General features: G+C 38.7%; 1 protein-coding gene across 2 annotated transcripts; it reads left to right on the top strand.

Annotated features, from left to right (window-relative positions):
- The first annotated feature begins 2 nt into the window (after window positions 1-2).
- Window positions 3-15,626, top strand: LOC138973371 (programmed cell death protein 6-like). Of its 2 annotated transcripts, none has more exons than XM_070346097.1 (6): window positions 3-262; window positions 5,330-5,391; window positions 6,673-6,717; window positions 10,700-10,858; window positions 12,709-12,818; window positions 13,404-15,626. In XM_070346097.1, the coding sequence occupies exons 1-6, from the start codon at window positions 156-158 to the stop codon at window positions 13,503-13,505; spliced, it is 585 nt and encodes a 194-aa protein (XP_070202198.1). In that variant the 5' UTR covers window positions 3-155; the 3' UTR covers window positions 13,506-15,626. The 2 variants fall into 2 exon arrangements, with proteins under 2 accessions (XP_070202198.1, XP_070202193.1); XM_070346092.1 differs by lacking the exon at window positions 5,330-5,391 and adding an exon at window positions 2,441-2,502.
- Window positions 15,627-18,260: the final 2,634 nt, after the last annotated feature.

Genomic DNA, 18,260 nt, shown 5'->3' with positions numbered 1-18,260 from the left:
CGTATATTCTAATCACTTCCTGCTGGTTGATAGCTGATTACTCATAAAGGCGGATTGAGAAATACTACTGTTGTGTTACGGCAGCGGAAGAGAAAAAGGACACGTCGATTTACATTCGTTTACTCCCCATATTGAGAAAGAAGTGAAAGGATACGATGGCGTACAATTACGGCCAACAGCAACAGCAACAGCAATATCGCCCCCCTGGCCCAGCTGGTCCTGCCCCGGTGGACCCGAATTTCCTGGGTGGAATCTTTCAGAGGTGAGGACATTGATTACTGGAGAATTTATTTATTCATAGGTACAATATCCTTAAATCTTTCACTCTAGGGAAATTAGGCGCACGAACCAAATGAGGATAGTTGCCCTAACTGAGCTGCAACATCATGGAACACAATTATTAAAAGAGCACAAAACACTCACACTAGTAACAGTTAACAACTTCAAGAATCTGCTGGACAAAGAAACACTTATATTGAGGAAACGATTTTGAGCATGTCAAATATGATCGACCTACAACAAATTTTAAAATGAGATGGGACGCTTAAAAAGCCGCGAGGCTTATGGAATCCACTTTCCAGTCCCTACTACTATTAGTACTACTAGTATTTGAGGAAGAAGAAGCAATTGCGGTGAATCTAATAACAGGTTTACGTTGGAGCTGTATAAATGTTTGAATCCAGTACAGGTTCATCTAATGTGCATTCTTCAAGAAAAGACGAGGAAAGAGAACATTGGAAGCTGTTCAAGGCTTGAGGCTCAAGGGTCCTAGTTCAACCACAGGCGAAGGTATCGTCCACTGGACTACTACTATCACAGAAAGACTACAAGGTACGTCACTCACCTTCGAGTCTTCTGTGTTCTTGGAGTGGCTTCCTGGGGAAAAATATTGTTCAAGACGGTTTGCCTCTTCCTACAGTCTGTGTAAGGTCAAATAAATACAGTTGAATGATTGTTTGAACTGTATGTGCCTTGAATTTTCAGCTTCCGTCTGCTGCAGGTTGTTATTAACCATCATTTGGACGAATCTTCGTTTGCGAGCCGCCAGGTTCCACCTTGCGTCAAATCATGCATCCGGCACCGAATATGCATACCAGCGCTCATTGGTGTAAAACATATGTGTAAATATTGTGCAGCAAAGGGAAGCTACCCACGGGAAAATAATCATCGAATATCCTGTTATTAACCAATGAGCGCTGGTATGCATATTCGGTGCCGGATGCATGATTTGACGCAGGGTGGAACCTGGCGGCTCGCAAACGAAGATTCGTCCAAATGATGGTTAATAATAACCTGCAGCGGACGGAAGCTGAAAATTAAAGGTACATGCAGTTCAAACAATCATCCAACTGTATTTATTTGACCTTACACAGACTGTAGGAAGAGGCAAACCGTCTTGAACAATATTTTTCCCCAAGAAGCGACTCCAAGAACACAGAAGACTCGAAGGTGAGTGACTACCTTGTAGTCTTTCTGTGATAGTAGTAGTCCAGTGGACGATACCTTCGCCTGTGGTTCAACTCAAGATGTTTAGTTCGTGTCCACACATATTTTGTGTGTACACATAGATCTGTATACATCACGGGCAAGGCAGTTGTATTCCTTAGGCTGAGATAGATACACCCAGTTAAGAACAAGATCCAGCTCCGCTTGTTAGAGGCGAATGAAGAGTTCTTTGGAAAATCAAATGTTTCTTTGGAAGTGGAAGAACTAGCAGACCTGGGAACCCATACGATTTTGCCGTATTTTGTATGCATGATCGCTCAGTACGATCAGTGGGAAAAAATAAGACGAGAAAAAATTCCTAGACTACTTTTCTTCACAAGAGCATCCCGAAGCTGATCCAGGATTTTGACACATGATCACACTTTTTGTCAGTAAACATTGAAAGAGGCATGTGCTTTAAATGTATTTGTAAACTTAATTAATGCTGCGACGGACGTGTGTGAAGCATGTTCAAATGCTGTGTGGAGTACGATCATTTTTCAGAAAATACACCATTTTTTTTAGAATACTCCAAGTGCAAAACAGGGGTTCCCAGGTCTGAACTAGAATATATGGTTTTTGTTTGTTTGTTTTTTAAATGAAGTACTGTTTGGTGGTTTGTTTGTTTTTATAAATGGGAAGGGGATGTCTAGATATGCTGTCACTTTTCTTCAAATGTTAAGATGATGTTATGAAGGAAGACCTGTTAGTGTTACCATTTCTAACATTACAGCAACAACAACAAAATGAAACATCAAGTTACCTTGAACATGCATGTTTATATGAACTTTTTATCAGAAAGAGGGAGGTGCCATTGTATTCTCTCTATTAAACATACATGCACAGTTAAAAACAACAACAAACAGGAAAAAAACAGGTTTTATGAAGCATTATATTTATAGGGGGACGCAGAACTTTGAAACATGTCACTGGTTGTCTGTCATTTGTCCTGCAGGGTAGACAAAGACAAAAGTGGGCAGATTTCTAGCGCTGAATTGGCCAGCGCTTTAAGCAATGGTGAGACTACTGACTGCTCTGGAGCTCAACTGTAGCTGTATTAGGACTGTTCAATTTCAATGCAATGCAGTTGACACTTTTTCTTTAGTTTTGGTTTTTCCCAATGTTTGAATATGTCCCATTTGGAGCAGTTCCATGAGAATCTGAATTCAATTTTGCTGCCATTTAAAAAATCTCGAGTTGTTAAATCAAGAGGGCATACATTCATACCAATCACATACATGTATGAGTTCTTTTTCGCTATCATGTCTATCATTATCCCAGGATGATTATCCGCATAGACAGCCATAATATTCTGTGCTGTAAGGTGTTTGAATTTGATGTATAGATCTAGTACTGTAGCAATGCAATGCAGAGTTTCATGGAACTGCTTTTCAGGCTTTCATTACACATACAGTCATACTGTATGGTCTTTAAAAAAATTTTTTTAATGACAAGCAGTAGAAATCTGATGTCTTGAAAGTGATCAAAGTTTCTGAGCACAGAGGGCTTTTGAGGCATGTTGTGTAAATGAAGACACGAGCATTGTAGAAGTTGCGGTTTCTGTAGGATTTGTTTTCATGTAATTTGAAGCTTCTTACATTGTATTAACTTGAGGATGATTTCAGTTAAGTTGTTTGCTGTATAACAGTCGAATTTGCTTCTCGACTCTGTGAATAAGCAACAGCATGTTCCATGGCAAGTGTAGAGGGCCATATTAATTAACAACATTTGTTGTGTTCATGAATTTTAATGCATGTGTTTTGTTTTGTTATTTTGCTGCTGCATGGTGTTCCTCTAGACACATATTTAACATTCTGATGCAATAATTGTTAGACTCGTCACTGTATTCCGCTGAAAATGAAATTAATGTAAAAAATGAATGCTATTTAAAGTCAATTGATATGTATACATATATATATGTCCATGCTCAGCTCCATTTAACTCACATGAAAGTGTTGAGTAATTGAAATCTCCATTGTGATCTGGGAACCATGTTATATTTTCTATGCTGTTCTCTTTAGTTTAATGCAGAAGGCCAAGTATTATTAAACTTAACTCTTACCAGTTCGCTCCCTTGCCCATCGTAAGCAAGCTTACGATGCCCCCCCTGTAGTTTTCCACTGACCAATTATCTAATTATAATTTTTTTTTATTTTTTTTTTTACATTGGATGGGTCGGACAGTGGATAAACTCATATTTAAGACACACTTTATGACTGAAACAAGCTGGGTTTTTGTTATAAGTTAGTTATAGAAATGCATTATTAGGCAAAAAAAAAAAAAAAAAGTCTGTTAACGGTAACATAGGCTAAAAAAATAGGGTCGGTAGGTCGGGACTTTTTTTTTAATTTTTTTTTTTTTTTACCAAATGCCAAACAAAAGTCTAGGGTCGCGCGAAAAAATAGGGTCAGTCAGGATACCGTAAACAGAATATTTTTTTGGGGGGGGCCTTAGGCATGAAACGTCCAACTTTGAAATTTGGGTGGGGGTATTCAGGTGACAATAACTTTTTTGTTTATCAGCAAAACTCTATAAAACTTTGCTATGTTATGTAAAATGAATGCCCAAACAGACTAGTTAGCAGCATATCTAAAATAAACTGAACACAAAAAAAATTTCTTCTTTGTGTTTGTCACGTGTTCCAAAAAAATGGGCGTACAAATTTCAACAAAAATCATGTTGTCACCCCCATAAAATTTTTACCTTTAAAGATAGCACAATTCTCTTTGCAAATATGAAAAGCTTATTCATTTTTCTTTCATTTGATATATAACTTTCTATATTTCATTTAGAATATGACCCCAGATAGCCACTCGGCAAGTAGGCACCAACAGCACTGTAAAATATGCCCTAAAACCCCCGAACTGGTAAGAGTTAAGCTTACATGAGGGTGGCTGATGCATATACTGCTTGTTCTATTCACATCCCCTGTGAGCTCCAGTTTGTCTCTATAAAAATGAAACACTTTCCTGGGACCCTGCTTCATATCACATATTTACTTTCCATTCAGCTGTTGGTAATTGTTGCACCACCCCCCCCCCCCCCCCCCTCTTGGTTAACCTCACTATCTTGACTTGAGCAATAGCATCATTTGCTTACCTCACTATCCTACTGACCCCCCGCGGGTTAGGGGGAGTCCCATATTGGTTGGGACGAGAAAGAATTTACCCGATGCTCCCCAGCATGTCGTAAGAGGCGACTAACGGATTCTGTTTCTCCTTTTACCCTTGTTAAGTGTTTCTTGTATAGAATATAGTCAATGTTTGTAAAGATTTTAGTCAAACAGTATACAAAAATGTTAAGTCCTTTGTACTGGAAACTTGCATTCTCCCAGTAAGGTAATATATTGTACTACGTTGCAAGCCCCTGGAGCAAAATTTTGATTAGTGCTTTTGTGAACAAGAAACAATTGACAAGTGGCTCTATCCAATCACCCCCCTTCCCTCCGTCGCGATATAACCTTGAACGGTTGAAAACGACGTTAAACACCAAATAAAGAAAGAAAGAAACTATCCTACTGCAGTTACACATAGGTTGCAAGGTAAACAGCATTGCGAAAGCCTCTGGGTAAGCAGTCATTTGCAAGGTCCTTGCATTACATTATGCTTTCTTTGAGATTTGGGTATCTTGTTCAATCCATCACAATTTTGTATTGTGTCAGCTTTATACCATTGCACTGTTTTGTTGCTGTTCCTGTTGTTATTGTTGTTTGAATTACGGCTCTAGCAAGTAATGGTGCATTGAATAGGAATAGATTCTAGTGGTCACAGATCACCACAATAACTTTGAAAATTACAAAAATATTCAATGCTAATTTAAAATTTTTTTTTTAAATGTGTTGTAGGATTGACACGGACAGAAGCGGAACTATTTCAGCCAATGAATTGCAGCAAGCTTTGTCAAACGGTAAGCGAATGACATAATCAAAATCATAGCATGGGTCAGGATCTGCACCGATAGGTGAAAGAGAACATAAAAAGCAGGGATGAAAGTAAAGATCAATAGACCAGGAATTCCTGATTTGAAGTTTCATTTTCTGACAGCTTTCCTGTGTTAAAATTAACAAAAAGAGAAAGAAGTTATAGATGCATGTATCATCAAACAAATAATCTGAACCTCAAGTATAATGTTCAGTAGTTTGATATTTGTAAAATTTCTGTTTCATGTCGGTATAAAATTTTGTTATTTGTGTATGCAATGAAATGTGTATTATACATCTCTGTGATTGCAGAAAATCAGTTAAATAATGAACCACTAATTTAATCCAAATCAAATACATTTTTTATGCGTAATAACCACACAGAAAAAGAAAACAGAGATTTTTTGGCAAATGGTCAATATATAATTATTTTCACAACAGAAATCTTTCTGTTTCTTACCCCTTGTCCTCTTCTAAAATGTCCTCAGGAAAATGTACCCTATTAATTAACTGGGGATATTAGTGAAACACAATTGCATTAGTAATTACAGAGTATAAACCTTTTCGGAGTTTCCTTATTCACTGCATGCCAGTGTTTGCTTGGGCCGTACTTCCTCCAGCATGCCTGATTTTATGTTCCTGTACCTGTATAAATGATCATCTGTTTGTTCATGCATATACCCATTGTATACGGTGTTCCCATACTAATTGCACAGTGGCTAGTTTTTAGATAGACCCGTTTTGTGTCATGTGTGTGGTACTGGTAGCCCTCCATTCAGTGTTATTGTCAGTGACAGTGTTTCAAATTAGGTTGGTACAGTAATTTTTATAGCAAGGACAGGTGTCTTTTTGTAAAGAATGCCATGTCAGATATATATATACAAATGTACTGTATTTAAACGATAGGGGAAATGCTGCTCTAAATATTCAACTTAACCTTGCCTATGAGGCTGTTTCTTACTGAAAGTCAGACACTGTATCATAGTCATGTGTATTTATTTAGCAAATTAGCTATTGATTATATTCTTTCCACTCTTAATGTTAATGCACCAGCAACATTCTTGATTTATCTAGTTATTGTTTCATAACCACATACATAGATTCAAAGTGGAGAAGAAGAAAAGAGTATGAGAACATTTCAGAATTTTTATTGATTATTAATGAGGCTTAGATAATTGAAGTTCTGTTCTAGTCTTGGTCACATGTGGATTTATTGCTTTCATGTAAATTACTTGCAGAGATTTACTGGTTTATTTTCTTGTCGCCAGGCACTTGGACACCTTTTAATCCTGAGACTGTGCGGCTCATGATTGGTAAATCTTGTTTGTTTTAATTGTATGCTTTTTACATTTAGTCAGGTTTTGACTAAATGTTTTAACATAGAGGGGGAATCGAGACGAGGGTCGTGGTGTGTGTGTGTCTGTGTGTGTGTGTAGAGCGATTCAGAGTAAACTACTGGACCGATCTTTATGAAATTTTACATGAGAGTTCTTGGGTATGATATCCCCAGACGTTTTTTTCATTTTTTCGATAAATGTCTTTGATGACGTCATATCCGGCTTTTTGTAAAAGTTGAGGCGGCACTGTCACACCCTCATTTTTCCATCAAATTGATTGAAATTTTTGTAAAGCAATCTTCGACGAAGGCCGGACTTCGGTATTGCATTTCAGCTTGGTGGCTTAAACATTAATTAATGACTTTGGTCATTAAAAATCTGAAAATTGTAATACTTTTTTTTTTAATATAAAACGATCCAAATTTACGTTCATCTTATTCTACATCATTTCTTGATTCCAAAAACATATAAAATAATATGCTATATTTGGATTAAAAACAAGCTCTGAAAATTAAAAATATAAAAATTATTATCAAAATTAAATTTCCGAAATCGATTTAAAAACACTTTCATCTTATTCCTTGTCGGTTCCTGATTCCAAAAACATATAGATATGATATGTTTGGATTAAAAACACGCTCAGAAAGTTAAAACGAAGAGAGGTACAGAAAAGCGTGCTATGCAGCACAGCGAAACCTCTACCGCGCTAAACAGGCTCATCAGTTTCACTCCGTTTTGCACAAGCGCCGGACTACGGTCATTGTGAAAAAATGCAGTGCGTTCAGTTTCATTCTGTGAGTTCCACAGCTTGACTAAATGTAGCCATTTCGTCTTACGTGACTTGTTATATTCTTATGCTGCCACTTCTTTGTAATGTGATACAATTGTTACCCCTATTGCTAATTTATTGTAGGCGTTGTTTTTACCAGTATAATGTAAACAAAACAAGTGACTGCATAGCTATGTTTTACTTAAATTTGCAATGAGTACAATCCAAACCAGTTGTGACATCCAACTTTTCGTGAAGAAGCAACTCTCTATATGTCTGTACGTAGAGGTTACACGCCGAGTCTCAGTGATTATTAAAAATAATGGTCGAAGTTAGCGGATCATGAAAAATGCGAGCTTTAGCGAGCTTTTTCATGACCGCGAACTGAGACCATTATTTTTTATAATCACTGAGACGAGGTGTGTAACCTCTTTATTCCTCCTTTCTTCAGTTATTCAAAGAAAAGAGGAGGTTTTTTGCGAAAGTTTGATCGAATCCTATTCACTCAACCAGTCAACCTGTGCAGGCGATCGATTAATGCGCGGTTGTATAGTTCCGTGCAAATCATTCCATTCTGTTAACACTTCTTGTCAGTTTTCCTATTTTGGACTAAAATCAAGTACACAGATAATCATGCTGTTATTCTGCTGTGGCGGCAAAGGCAGATATTGTGTGTTCTGTATATGTTTTGGTATCGCTTAGGATAATGTTCTTTCGTCAAATGGGACTAGCAGACGAACTTTTGCACCCGTGTTCCAACGTTAAAAACTGAATGAAGTTCAGTTTTCTGGGGAAAATAGTGTATGAAACCGCTTTATGTTGTTTAAATTGATGAGATGTGTGCATTTGGTTGCGTGTGATCTGTTTATTAAATGAAATATTGTTGAAAACTGACCGTCGGATTGCAGTCTGTTGTCGAAGAAACTGAGTGAAAAGAAGGGGAACTACTCTTGTCGCTAGACAAAGTATGAGTTACTTGCCTTGCGGGAAATTGCTTGTGATGAACGTTTGAGCACGGCAAATCTAGATTCAGAAAACAACCGAACTCATGGATTTTATATGAAGATTCATGTGTTCAGGCCTGTAGTTGTTAATTTAAATGCGGTATGTTTGTATTGTTTGCTCCAGAGATGTATACTTCGTACGTTAGAGCGTTCGGAACTTTTCAGTCGCAAAAAGTAGTACGGAAACAGAACAACTTCTCAACCCATTGCACTATCGAGGATTCAGGCTGTTGCTGGGTCGTTATTTGTTTGGTTGCTGGGTCATTATCGAAAAATAACTACCCCTACAAGTTTACAGAGGTAAAGAAGCAGAGGGGGGAATAATAGATGATTACCCGCTTCGCCGGGATACCTGGCTTCGCCGGGAAGAAGTAGAGCCGAATAGAAAGCGTTATGGACAGTGACCTTCTAAAAATAGTAACGGGAATATCCGGCTTCGTCGGGATGAAAGCGTTGTGGACAGTGACCTTCTAAAAATAGTAACGGGAATATGGATTGACGCCACACGAAGGAAGGGAGATAAACGCAAAACACTGGAGAAGATAAGGAAGAGTTACTGGGAATGAATCTGGGAAGATGAACAGAAAAACCAAAATCGGTTCAGCGCTGCGCGCTGAGAGCACGTGTTGAAAATTCTCATCGACCAGGTTGTGTCTGGGGTCTACCTGAATATGCCCACCAAATTTGAAGCAGATCCATCGAGAACTTTGGCCGTGCATCGCGAACACACACACACACACACACACAGAGACAGACACAAGTCGTAGATTTGTTTGCATAACGCTCTGCATCTAACACTTTGTCATAAACCACCTTATTCCCCTGTCAGAGTTGGCATGGAAATGATGCAGTTTGAGTCACTGGTTACACACTATATATATATATGGATACTATCAAGCAAAGAAAAAATGTGGTGTCTGATCAGATAAAAAAACTTGTGTCAGATTTTCATTGTTTAGAGATACAAATGTTTGCTGGCGTTGGTTAATTGGAAAACAGGCACAGTAAAACCTCCCATTAACGACCTTGAAAATGTCCAGAAAAATCGGTCGTAAAAAGGAGGGGTCTTTATTGGGAGTTTGGGAGGTATAATTTTTTTCACAGGGGTGGCAACTGTTGGGCAGTTCAGTCTTGAAAGTTGTGTCCGTTATCCTATTTATGTTCCCATTTGTTGTGCATATGGATAAGCATGATGTACGTGCATACACCAGCGCACAGACGGGCAGACATAACACACACACACACACACGCGCGCGCCAGACATAACACACACACACACATGCGCGCGGTCTCATAGGTAAAACTCGCTGATTGACCCCGTGTAAGAAGGTCAGTGTCTGTAACCTGGGACAGGAAGGTTTCCTCTCAGACGTCAAAGGAGACCGTCCCGAAGGTAAAACTTGCTCATTGGCAAGTATGAGTCATTTGTCTCAGTTGGTGAGCACACACTCACAGAATACGTACACAGCAATTCATTATTGAGATGTTGTTCTAACTGCCCCTACCCAACCCCTCCCATTTCCTCCCCCTACTTCGAGGACAGTCCTTCAATTGTGACAGCAATAGGTGAGAAGATGACAGCCGTAGGCCACTGGACTTGCATGCACTACTGACTACAGACTTCCATCCCTGACTCTTGATGCGTGACTAATGGCGTGCATGTTCCGCGTGTGCTGCGTAATTACGACCTTTGACACTCACTGGTTAAGAGGTCAAAGTGGTTATTGACCCTAAGTTGGTAGGTCAGTCGTCGGAAAAACGAGGGCGTCGTTCTTGGGAGGTTGGTTAGTTACAGTGTGAAAGGCATCCGTGCCAAGAAAATCGGTCGGCAAAAGGAGGGGGTCGTTCTTGGGAGAGGTCTTTACATATGTACCAGTAATAAAAAAAATGTGGACAGGATTTTTGATTAGTAGTAAAATAGATGAGATTATTTAAGTGACTATTGTGATCTAGGCATTGATAATGTGTATGAAGTAATTTTCATTGCATTTTTTTTTTGGCACATTGCTTTTAACAGTGTTTCCCTGGATTTCTGTACTTTTAAAAAATCATTAAATCTTATTGTTATCATTACTATTTGTTATTTTTGTTGTAGATTAGTATCTTAATATGACCATTAGAAAAAAATTAAATTGTTAAATATAAATGTGTGCAGGCTATAACGAAGGTATATTACTGCTCACAGGTATGTTTGATCGTGACAACAACGGCACCATCAACTTTCAGGAGTTTCAGGCTCTGTGGAAGTACGTCACTGACTGGCAGAACTGCTTCCGGGGCTACGACCGCGACAACTCTGGGTCCATCGACAGGAATGAGCTGAAAAATGCACTCACCAGCTTTGGTAGGTACTGTGGCACCCGCCTTTTACAGCGTCCCCCACCCCCATTTTCAGACCACTACTCTTTTATGCCACTAGTTTTCCAGATTTTTAATTAATTACCTGCTTACATTTAACTCACATGAAATATAGAATTTGTTGTTAAGAAGAGGATAAAAGTTGTTTGTTCAGTTCGATGCTTGCTATTTGCTCATGTGCCAGGAGATTGGTTCAACGTAATGCTCACTTACGCTTGTTGCGCAGTCATCAGGCATGGGAATGGCTGAATAAAAAGTCAGCTGAAAACAGGAGAGGGACCTAAAAACAGGGGTGTCCGGGGGTCCTCCCCCGGAAATTTTTTGGTTAAAGATCAAAATCTACGCAATCTGAGGGGTATTTGGGACAAAGTTTAGCATTTAATTTCACATAAATATGCAGGTGTTTTAGCTGCAACTTTAAGTTTTAAAAATTCTGAACAAAGGATTGTGCATACTTTATGACTTTCTTGCAAACATTCACTGACTGCTCTCACTCTCAATCATACTTGTCAAACCCACGAGGAAACATGTGATAGGATCCAGCTCATCTTTAACTTTCTCTTATTCCAGGTATTGAATCAAAGGGAATGAATAATACAATGATAAAAAAACCACACAACACTTTTCGTTAGTAGATGCTCACCGAGGCCAATGAAACCACGATTGCTGTACATACACAATTTCTCTGTCAAAGGGTGCATCTTGCTTGACCGGGCGTGTCGACTTTTTGTATGTGTTCACCGATCCGCTCTTGCTTGTCACCAACTTTAACCTCTTTGGAAACCCAATCCCATTTCCACTGGTTAACCACACCTTTTTCATCATAATCCTGGCCGCGTCGAACTATATTCGATACCGAAGACATGAAGTTTTCTTTCAAATCGAACACAAGAGACGCGTCTTTGTCTCGGACAAGTAAACCACATGCAGCGGATGTTGCATATCACGTGGGACAGCCAAGACTACAAAAGCTGAAGTCAACCGTCAGTTCCGGATAGTGGCTTGTGCCATTTGAAGACACCCGACCGTTTGAGAATAAAAACCTCATATACGATTTTTGAGGGATTTTTTTCCCCCCGCTGAAACTCCTCACGAAAACCGCTGAAATTAGCGGATCCGCGGACCATTCCCATGCCTGAGTCATGTAATGTATATAGAGAATACTACATGGCTTGCTGTGTCGTACCAGATTTACACGAGTTGTTTTTTAAAATATTGAACTGTGAGCGAAAGCGAGCTGTTCACTATTTGAAAAAGCAACGAGTGTAAATCTGGTACGAAACAGCAAGCCATGTAGTATTCTGTTTATCCTACATACTGTACTTACGTGTATTTTACTGAAAATGCCCTGCAGTCGAGGCAGCTAAATTGAAGACGCTTGTTTTGGAACCTCGATCTCTTCTGAAGCCTTGTGCAATCTATTACGTCAAAGTAAAGAAACGTCACTCTGAAAGTGTGGCGTGACGTGTTAGTTCATCGAGGGTAATTAGCGAGCGCAATTTTGTTTCTGTAATGAATTTTGTCTTGGTGACTTTGGCATCATAAGCAGTGGAAAAACAGGTCCCTGCCAGACTTGCTTGACATGACCTCATTTACATGATATACACACATGTGATTTGAACGATTGTTATCTCACGAGTGTCTCTCTCACGTAAGTAGGATAAATATATTTAGAGGTCTTACATCCCTTTTTTTTTTTTTAAATTTTGGTAGTACAGTATTCATGTTTTTAGTATGGTTTAAAAATGACTGTCTCACTTTTGTTTTGAAAATTGTTTTTGATTCTTCTTTGTTCAAACAAAATAAAACAAAGCTTTGCACTAATCTTTTGTGCAGGTTACAGGCTGTCGGACAAGTTTTATGACATCTTGGTGAAAAAGTTTGACCGACAGGGAAGAGGGACCATTGCCTTCGATGATTTCATCCAGTGCTGTGTTGTTCTGCAGGTCGGTCTTTTGTTTCTTCGTTTCTTTTAATTTCTTGAGAAGACAGCGCCGTTATTCAATTGCAGTGGTACTGCGGAAGGTGCCTGCTGTTCCTGTTATACTAAAGACCTACTATCGGTTTTATAAAGTACTAGTTGCCTGTTTTATAGATGTTATTCCCTTCAAGAAACAGTGTCTGCGGTCTTGCTTTTTTCATGGGAAAGTTTTCTGAAATGACGGAAATGAACAAGGCATTGTTCAAACACTGTGATTTCATTTAATGTTGTCATTCCCTGTTCCACCATACGAACTCTTGTAAGAAAAGATGGGATTTTGATGTTACTGTATTTAGTGAGTAATAGAATTTTAACTGTACAATAGGTCTGCCAATTCTGGGCAGCATACAGCTATTTTTATCTTCCAAATTCTGGGTAGCACACAGCTATTTTGCTTAGACTTACAGACTTACTTTAATGGAGTTTTCATCCTGCATGTATAATTTGTTTTTATTTTTTAGAGTGTGCATCTATTGATAGATTAGGTGTTTAATTGTTTGGTCTTGATTGCATTGCATTTGGTTGATTGTTTGATCGATTGATGTTTCAGACGCTGACCAGTTCATTCCGAAGCCATGACACAGATCAAGATGGCTGGATTCAAATTTCCTACGAGCAGTTCCTCACACTTGTTTTCAGTCTGAGAAGTTGAATGAACTCATCAATGTTGAACAGACGTTTTCTGCAAATTTTGTGTTACCTTCGTGATTAAAACGAACATGTGGATGGAAGATATTTCGAATTTTTTCTAACTCGGTTTGAGTTGTCTGAGGAGTTTTGCTTTTAGTGAACGGTACTATTAAGCAGGTTGTTTTTTTAAATTTTGTAGCAAAGACCCAATAATAAAAGAAACTGTAATATTGAATTAAGTGTTACTGAACTGTACATAAAATGCGTGTTCTGTAACTTAATGAAAAACTTTCTTGTAAAGAATATCGTAAAAACTCTGAATGTGTCTTGAACAAATTCCTTAGCATTATCAAAAGACGTTTTCTTTCTAGGCTTTCTTAGTAATCGCTTTATATGATATTCCTCTTTATTCTAAGCCTGTATCCTTCGGTTTTCAACTCTTTGTGTGTTAAATCCTAAACTTTAAACCTAAAATATTTTTTTTTAGACTGCCTGTCGTATTTTTTTTTTATATACAGATTGAAAGGGAAATACCTATTTTTTGGATCAACAAATAATTATTTGGCATTTCAGATCATTCTCTGATTTGTTGCACTCTTAACATTGAATGTGTAATCTTTTCTCTATATGTAATTTAAAAGTAAGTGTCCTTAATGTTTGATCACATGGCAGTTACTGCCTCTCCCCTCTCCTGTAATGCCTGTCACTAAGTGATAACCCTTGCTCAAGCATTCATGTGATTGTCAAAAAATGTTTAAAAGAGAGCATGAAAGGTTTAACAGAATGAGCATCTGATTCCAAGCTGTTAATCATTTCAGAAGATTTTCTGTTGAGAGAAGTGGATGTAAACTAGAACCGTCGCGATATAACCTTCGTGGTTGAAAACGACGTTAAACACCAAATAAAGAAAGAAAGGTGTAAACTAGAAGTGTAAACATGGCTGAGCATGCGATGGAAAATTGTATCTTAAATCTGTATGAGAATGGCAGTGGTACTTGATTAAAATCCTGATATCTTCTCAGTCACTGTGTCCAGCTTTAGCTTCCATGTTATACGCAATGAATTTAAAATGAATGGTTTAAACACCAATTGTCTTAATAGATTCTTGTGCTTATTGTCTTTATGACCCGACTCCATCGCTCACAATTTGTTGTGTAAGCTGATTAGCTGTGTTGAATGCCAGCTTGCTTAGAGCAACAGAAACTGATCTTTGACTTCAGTTAAAAAAAAAATGCTGCACCTTTGACTTCATAGCCTAGGCAAAATGTTTCTGTCTGTGTGACTGCTGTTTAATGGAGTTTATGAGTGTGGGCTGTCAGGGCATGGTGTAAGATAGCTTGCCCTTAATGGATTGTACGAGTTCTATGTCGGTATGTGCTATGTCTACAAAGGCTGCATGCAAACGTACCTGTTTTTGATTTTAATTCACAAGGTAGAAAAGATGGTGCCAAGTACCGTTATTGTTTCTTCTTTTTAAGTTGTACCCCCTATTTAATGATCTGTTATCACATCGTGTAAACAGGTACAGTGTTCTTAAAAGAGCATGCTAGCACTATTGAGATTTACATGTGGAAAATGTTTAAGATTTTAGCATAAATACCTCCATCACTTTTTCTTGAACTTAATGATCATGTTGTGTTGTTTAGTTGGATAAGCAGGTTGTGTTTATGTGAATGCAACACTTTGATCGTAGTTAATTGATTTTCTTTTGGCATACTTATTGCAGTCAGAACATGACAGTCATATTAAACTTCTCAATTACCTCACCCTTTTCTCTCGAATATGTCGTGTTTGAGAATATACGTTCTGACCGATTGTTAACCCTTGTGCACAATGTAAGCAGATGCTTGTACATGAAATTTCCTTGGGAAGTTTTGTTTTTTGAAAGACTATAATTCTGCTGATTTTGTTGTCGTTATTTTTGTCATTGAACGGTAATTTCTTCTTTGGTTGGTCTTCTCCCCTGAAGACTTTGTTTCAATGCAGCTATTTTTCCTGTTTTCATTCAAATTTGATACGTTAATGGATTTTTCAAATATCATATTATTAGTTAATTGTCAAAGTTTCATGTGCATAACATGTATATGCAGGGCCATGTTTTGAAGAAGCTTCTTCATGTTGAAAATAAATTTCTTGTATCCTGCGGTCGTTTAAGTCAGTTCTTCAAATGTGTGTGAGAGCGCATGATGTCAGTATGGTGTGTGATGACTAAATGTCAAAAGTCAAAGGAATGTTAAACTTAGTGAAACAGACACAGTGCACTTGTACACTTAGTCCTCAATTGTTTTGAACACACACACACACACACCAGGGGTGCGTTGCTTAGAGCTACCGATCTGTTCGCGCAGAGACAAAAAGTTTTCATGTTGTAGGCAACGCTATGTTCGCGGCGAACTGTTCTACCCTCTCTACCTACTTTCAACTAAATGGACCAGTTTCTTCGCTGACGGCCGAGTCCATGCATGCATATTGGGGGCGATCATGCAAACAGTCGCTTTGTACTTGGAACAGCATTTGCCCTCAGGATATCTGTGTGAGTGTGTGTGTTTCGTACCCCACGTGGAGAAGCAGGGGCTTTCCTTTTTACATTTAGTCAAGTTTTGACTAAATGTTTTAACATAGAGGGGGAATCGAGACGAGGGTCGTGGTGTATGTGCACGTGTGTGTGTCTGTCTGTGCGTGTGTGTGTGTAGAGCGATTCAGACTAAACTAATGGACCGATCTTTATGAAATTTGACATGAGAGTTCCTGGGAATGATATCCCCGGATTTTATTTTTTTGATAAATACCTTTGATGACGTCATATCCGGGTTTTTGTAAAAAGATTGAGGCGGCACTGTCACACCCTCATTTTCAATCAAATTGATTGAAATTTTGGCAAAGCAATCTTCGACGAAGGCCGTACTTTGGTATTGCATTTCAGCTTGGTGGCTTAAAAACTAATGAATGAGTTTTGGTCATTAAAAATCGGAAACTTGTAATTAAAATTAATTTTTGATTAAACGATCCAAAAATAATTTCATCTTATTCTTCGTCATTTTCTGATTCCAAAAACATATACATATGTAATATTTGGATTACAAAGAAGCTCTGAAAATTAAAAATATAAAAATTATGATCAAAATTAAATTTCCGAAATCGATTTATTTAAAAACAATTTCATCTTATTCCTTGTCGGTCCCTGATTCCAAAAACATATAGATATGATATGTTTGGATTAAAAACAAACTCAGTAAGCTAAAAAGAATAGACATACAGAAAAGCGTGTTATCCTGCTCAGCGCGACCACTACCGTACTATTCTGCATGGCTTGTCGATTTCACTTTTACTTTTACTTTATTTGGTGTTTAACTTCGTTTTCAACCACGAAGGTTATATCGCGACGGGGAAAGGGGGGAGATGGGATAGAGCCACTTGTCAATTGTTTCTTGTTCACAAAAGCACTAATCAAAAATTTGCTCCAGGGGCTTGCAACGTAGTACAATATATGACCTTACTGGGAGAATGCAAGTTTCCAGTACAAAGGACTTAACATTTCTTACATACTGCTTGACTAAAATCTTTACAAAAATTGACTATATTCTATACAAGAAACACTTAACAAGGGTAAAAGGAGAAACAGAATCCGTTAGTCGCCTCTTACGACATGCTGGGGAGCATCGGGTAAATTCTTCCCCCTAACCCGCGGGGGGGGAGTCGATTTCACTGCCTTTGCTACGAGCGGTGGACTGACGAAACTACGAGTATGTGGTCTTGGTGAAAAAAGCAGTGCGTTCAGTTTCATTCTGTGAGTTCGACAGCTTGACTAAATGTTGTTATTTCGCCTTACGCGACTTGTTTTTTTTGGTGGTGGTCAGATTCACAGTTGGATTTCTTGTTGATTCCGTGAAAAAGTGTTGTGGTCTTCATGTCAGTCAATAAATTTTAAGGTTGATTAAAGGTAAAGGTTTAGGAGTAAATAGCCCGTGTGTGCTCTCTCTCTCTTTCTCTCTCTCTGTGTCTCTGTCTCTATCTTTCTCTCTCTGTCCGTCTGTCTGTCTCTCCCTCCCTTTCTCGCCCCCTCTCGCCCTTCCGCACACACACACGCGCATAAACACACACACACACACACACAATCACATGCGCTCATACAAATATATATGTACACTCACACTCACACACATACAAATAAACACGCACAAGCACACATATACACACACACTCTCACATACGCACAGGCAAACAAGCAAATACACCCACACACTTCATTGCACGGAAATATGAAGGGGGGGGGGGGGGGGGGAGGGGGGAGAGAGAGAGAGAGTGAAGAGAGAGAGGGGGAGAGAGAAAGAGAAACAGAGAGAGAGAGAGAGGGGGAGACAGAGAGACAGACGAACATAAAGAATGTGTGTTTGTGTGTGTGTGAGAGAGAGAGGAGGGAGGGAAAAGAGAGCGAAAGAGAGAGAGGAGCTAGGAGGGAAAAGAGAGTGAAAGGGAGAGTGAAAGGGAGAGAGAAAGAGATAGAAAGAGAGCAAAAAAGATACGAGAGAGAGACTTTCAGACGGACACAAAGAGAGACAGACAGATATAGAGAGGTAAAAAGAAATAGGAAGAGGGATATGGGGGGTGGGGGGGAGAGAAAGAAAGAAAGAATGAGAAAGAGAGAGAGAGAGAGAGAGAGAGAGAGAGAGAGAGAGAGAGAGACAGAGACGTAGACAGAGAGACAGGGACAGAGAGAGCGAGACAGAGAGAGAGACTGCGATAGAGAAAGAGAGAGAGAGTCAAACAGCAAGCTCAG

Source organism: Littorina saxatilis, linkage group LG1 (assembly GCF_037325665.1).
Source record: "Littorina saxatilis isolate snail1 linkage group LG1, US_GU_Lsax_2.0, whole genome shotgun sequence".
NCBI classification, from domain to species: domain Eukaryota; kingdom Metazoa; phylum Mollusca; class Gastropoda; order Littorinimorpha; family Littorinidae; genus Littorina; species Littorina saxatilis.
This window is presented reverse-complemented; position numbering and strand designations above follow the sequence as displayed.

What these genes read in the sequence shown, in the direction of transcription:
- LOC138973371 (XM_070346097.1), top strand. Translation starts at nt 156, where the DNA reads ATGGCGTACAATTACGGCCAACAGCAACAGCAACAGCAATATCGCCCC. An exon ending in AAATGCACTCACCAGCTTTG is followed by an intron (nt 10,859 to 12,708) that starts GTAGGTACTGTG and finishes TCTTTTGTGCAG; the next exon opens with GTTACAGGCTGTCGGACAAG. An exon ending in AGTGCTGTGTTGTTCTGCAG is followed by an intron (nt 12,819 to 13,403) that starts GTCGGTCTTTTG and finishes TTGATGTTTCAG; the next exon opens with ACGCTGACCAGTTCATTCCG.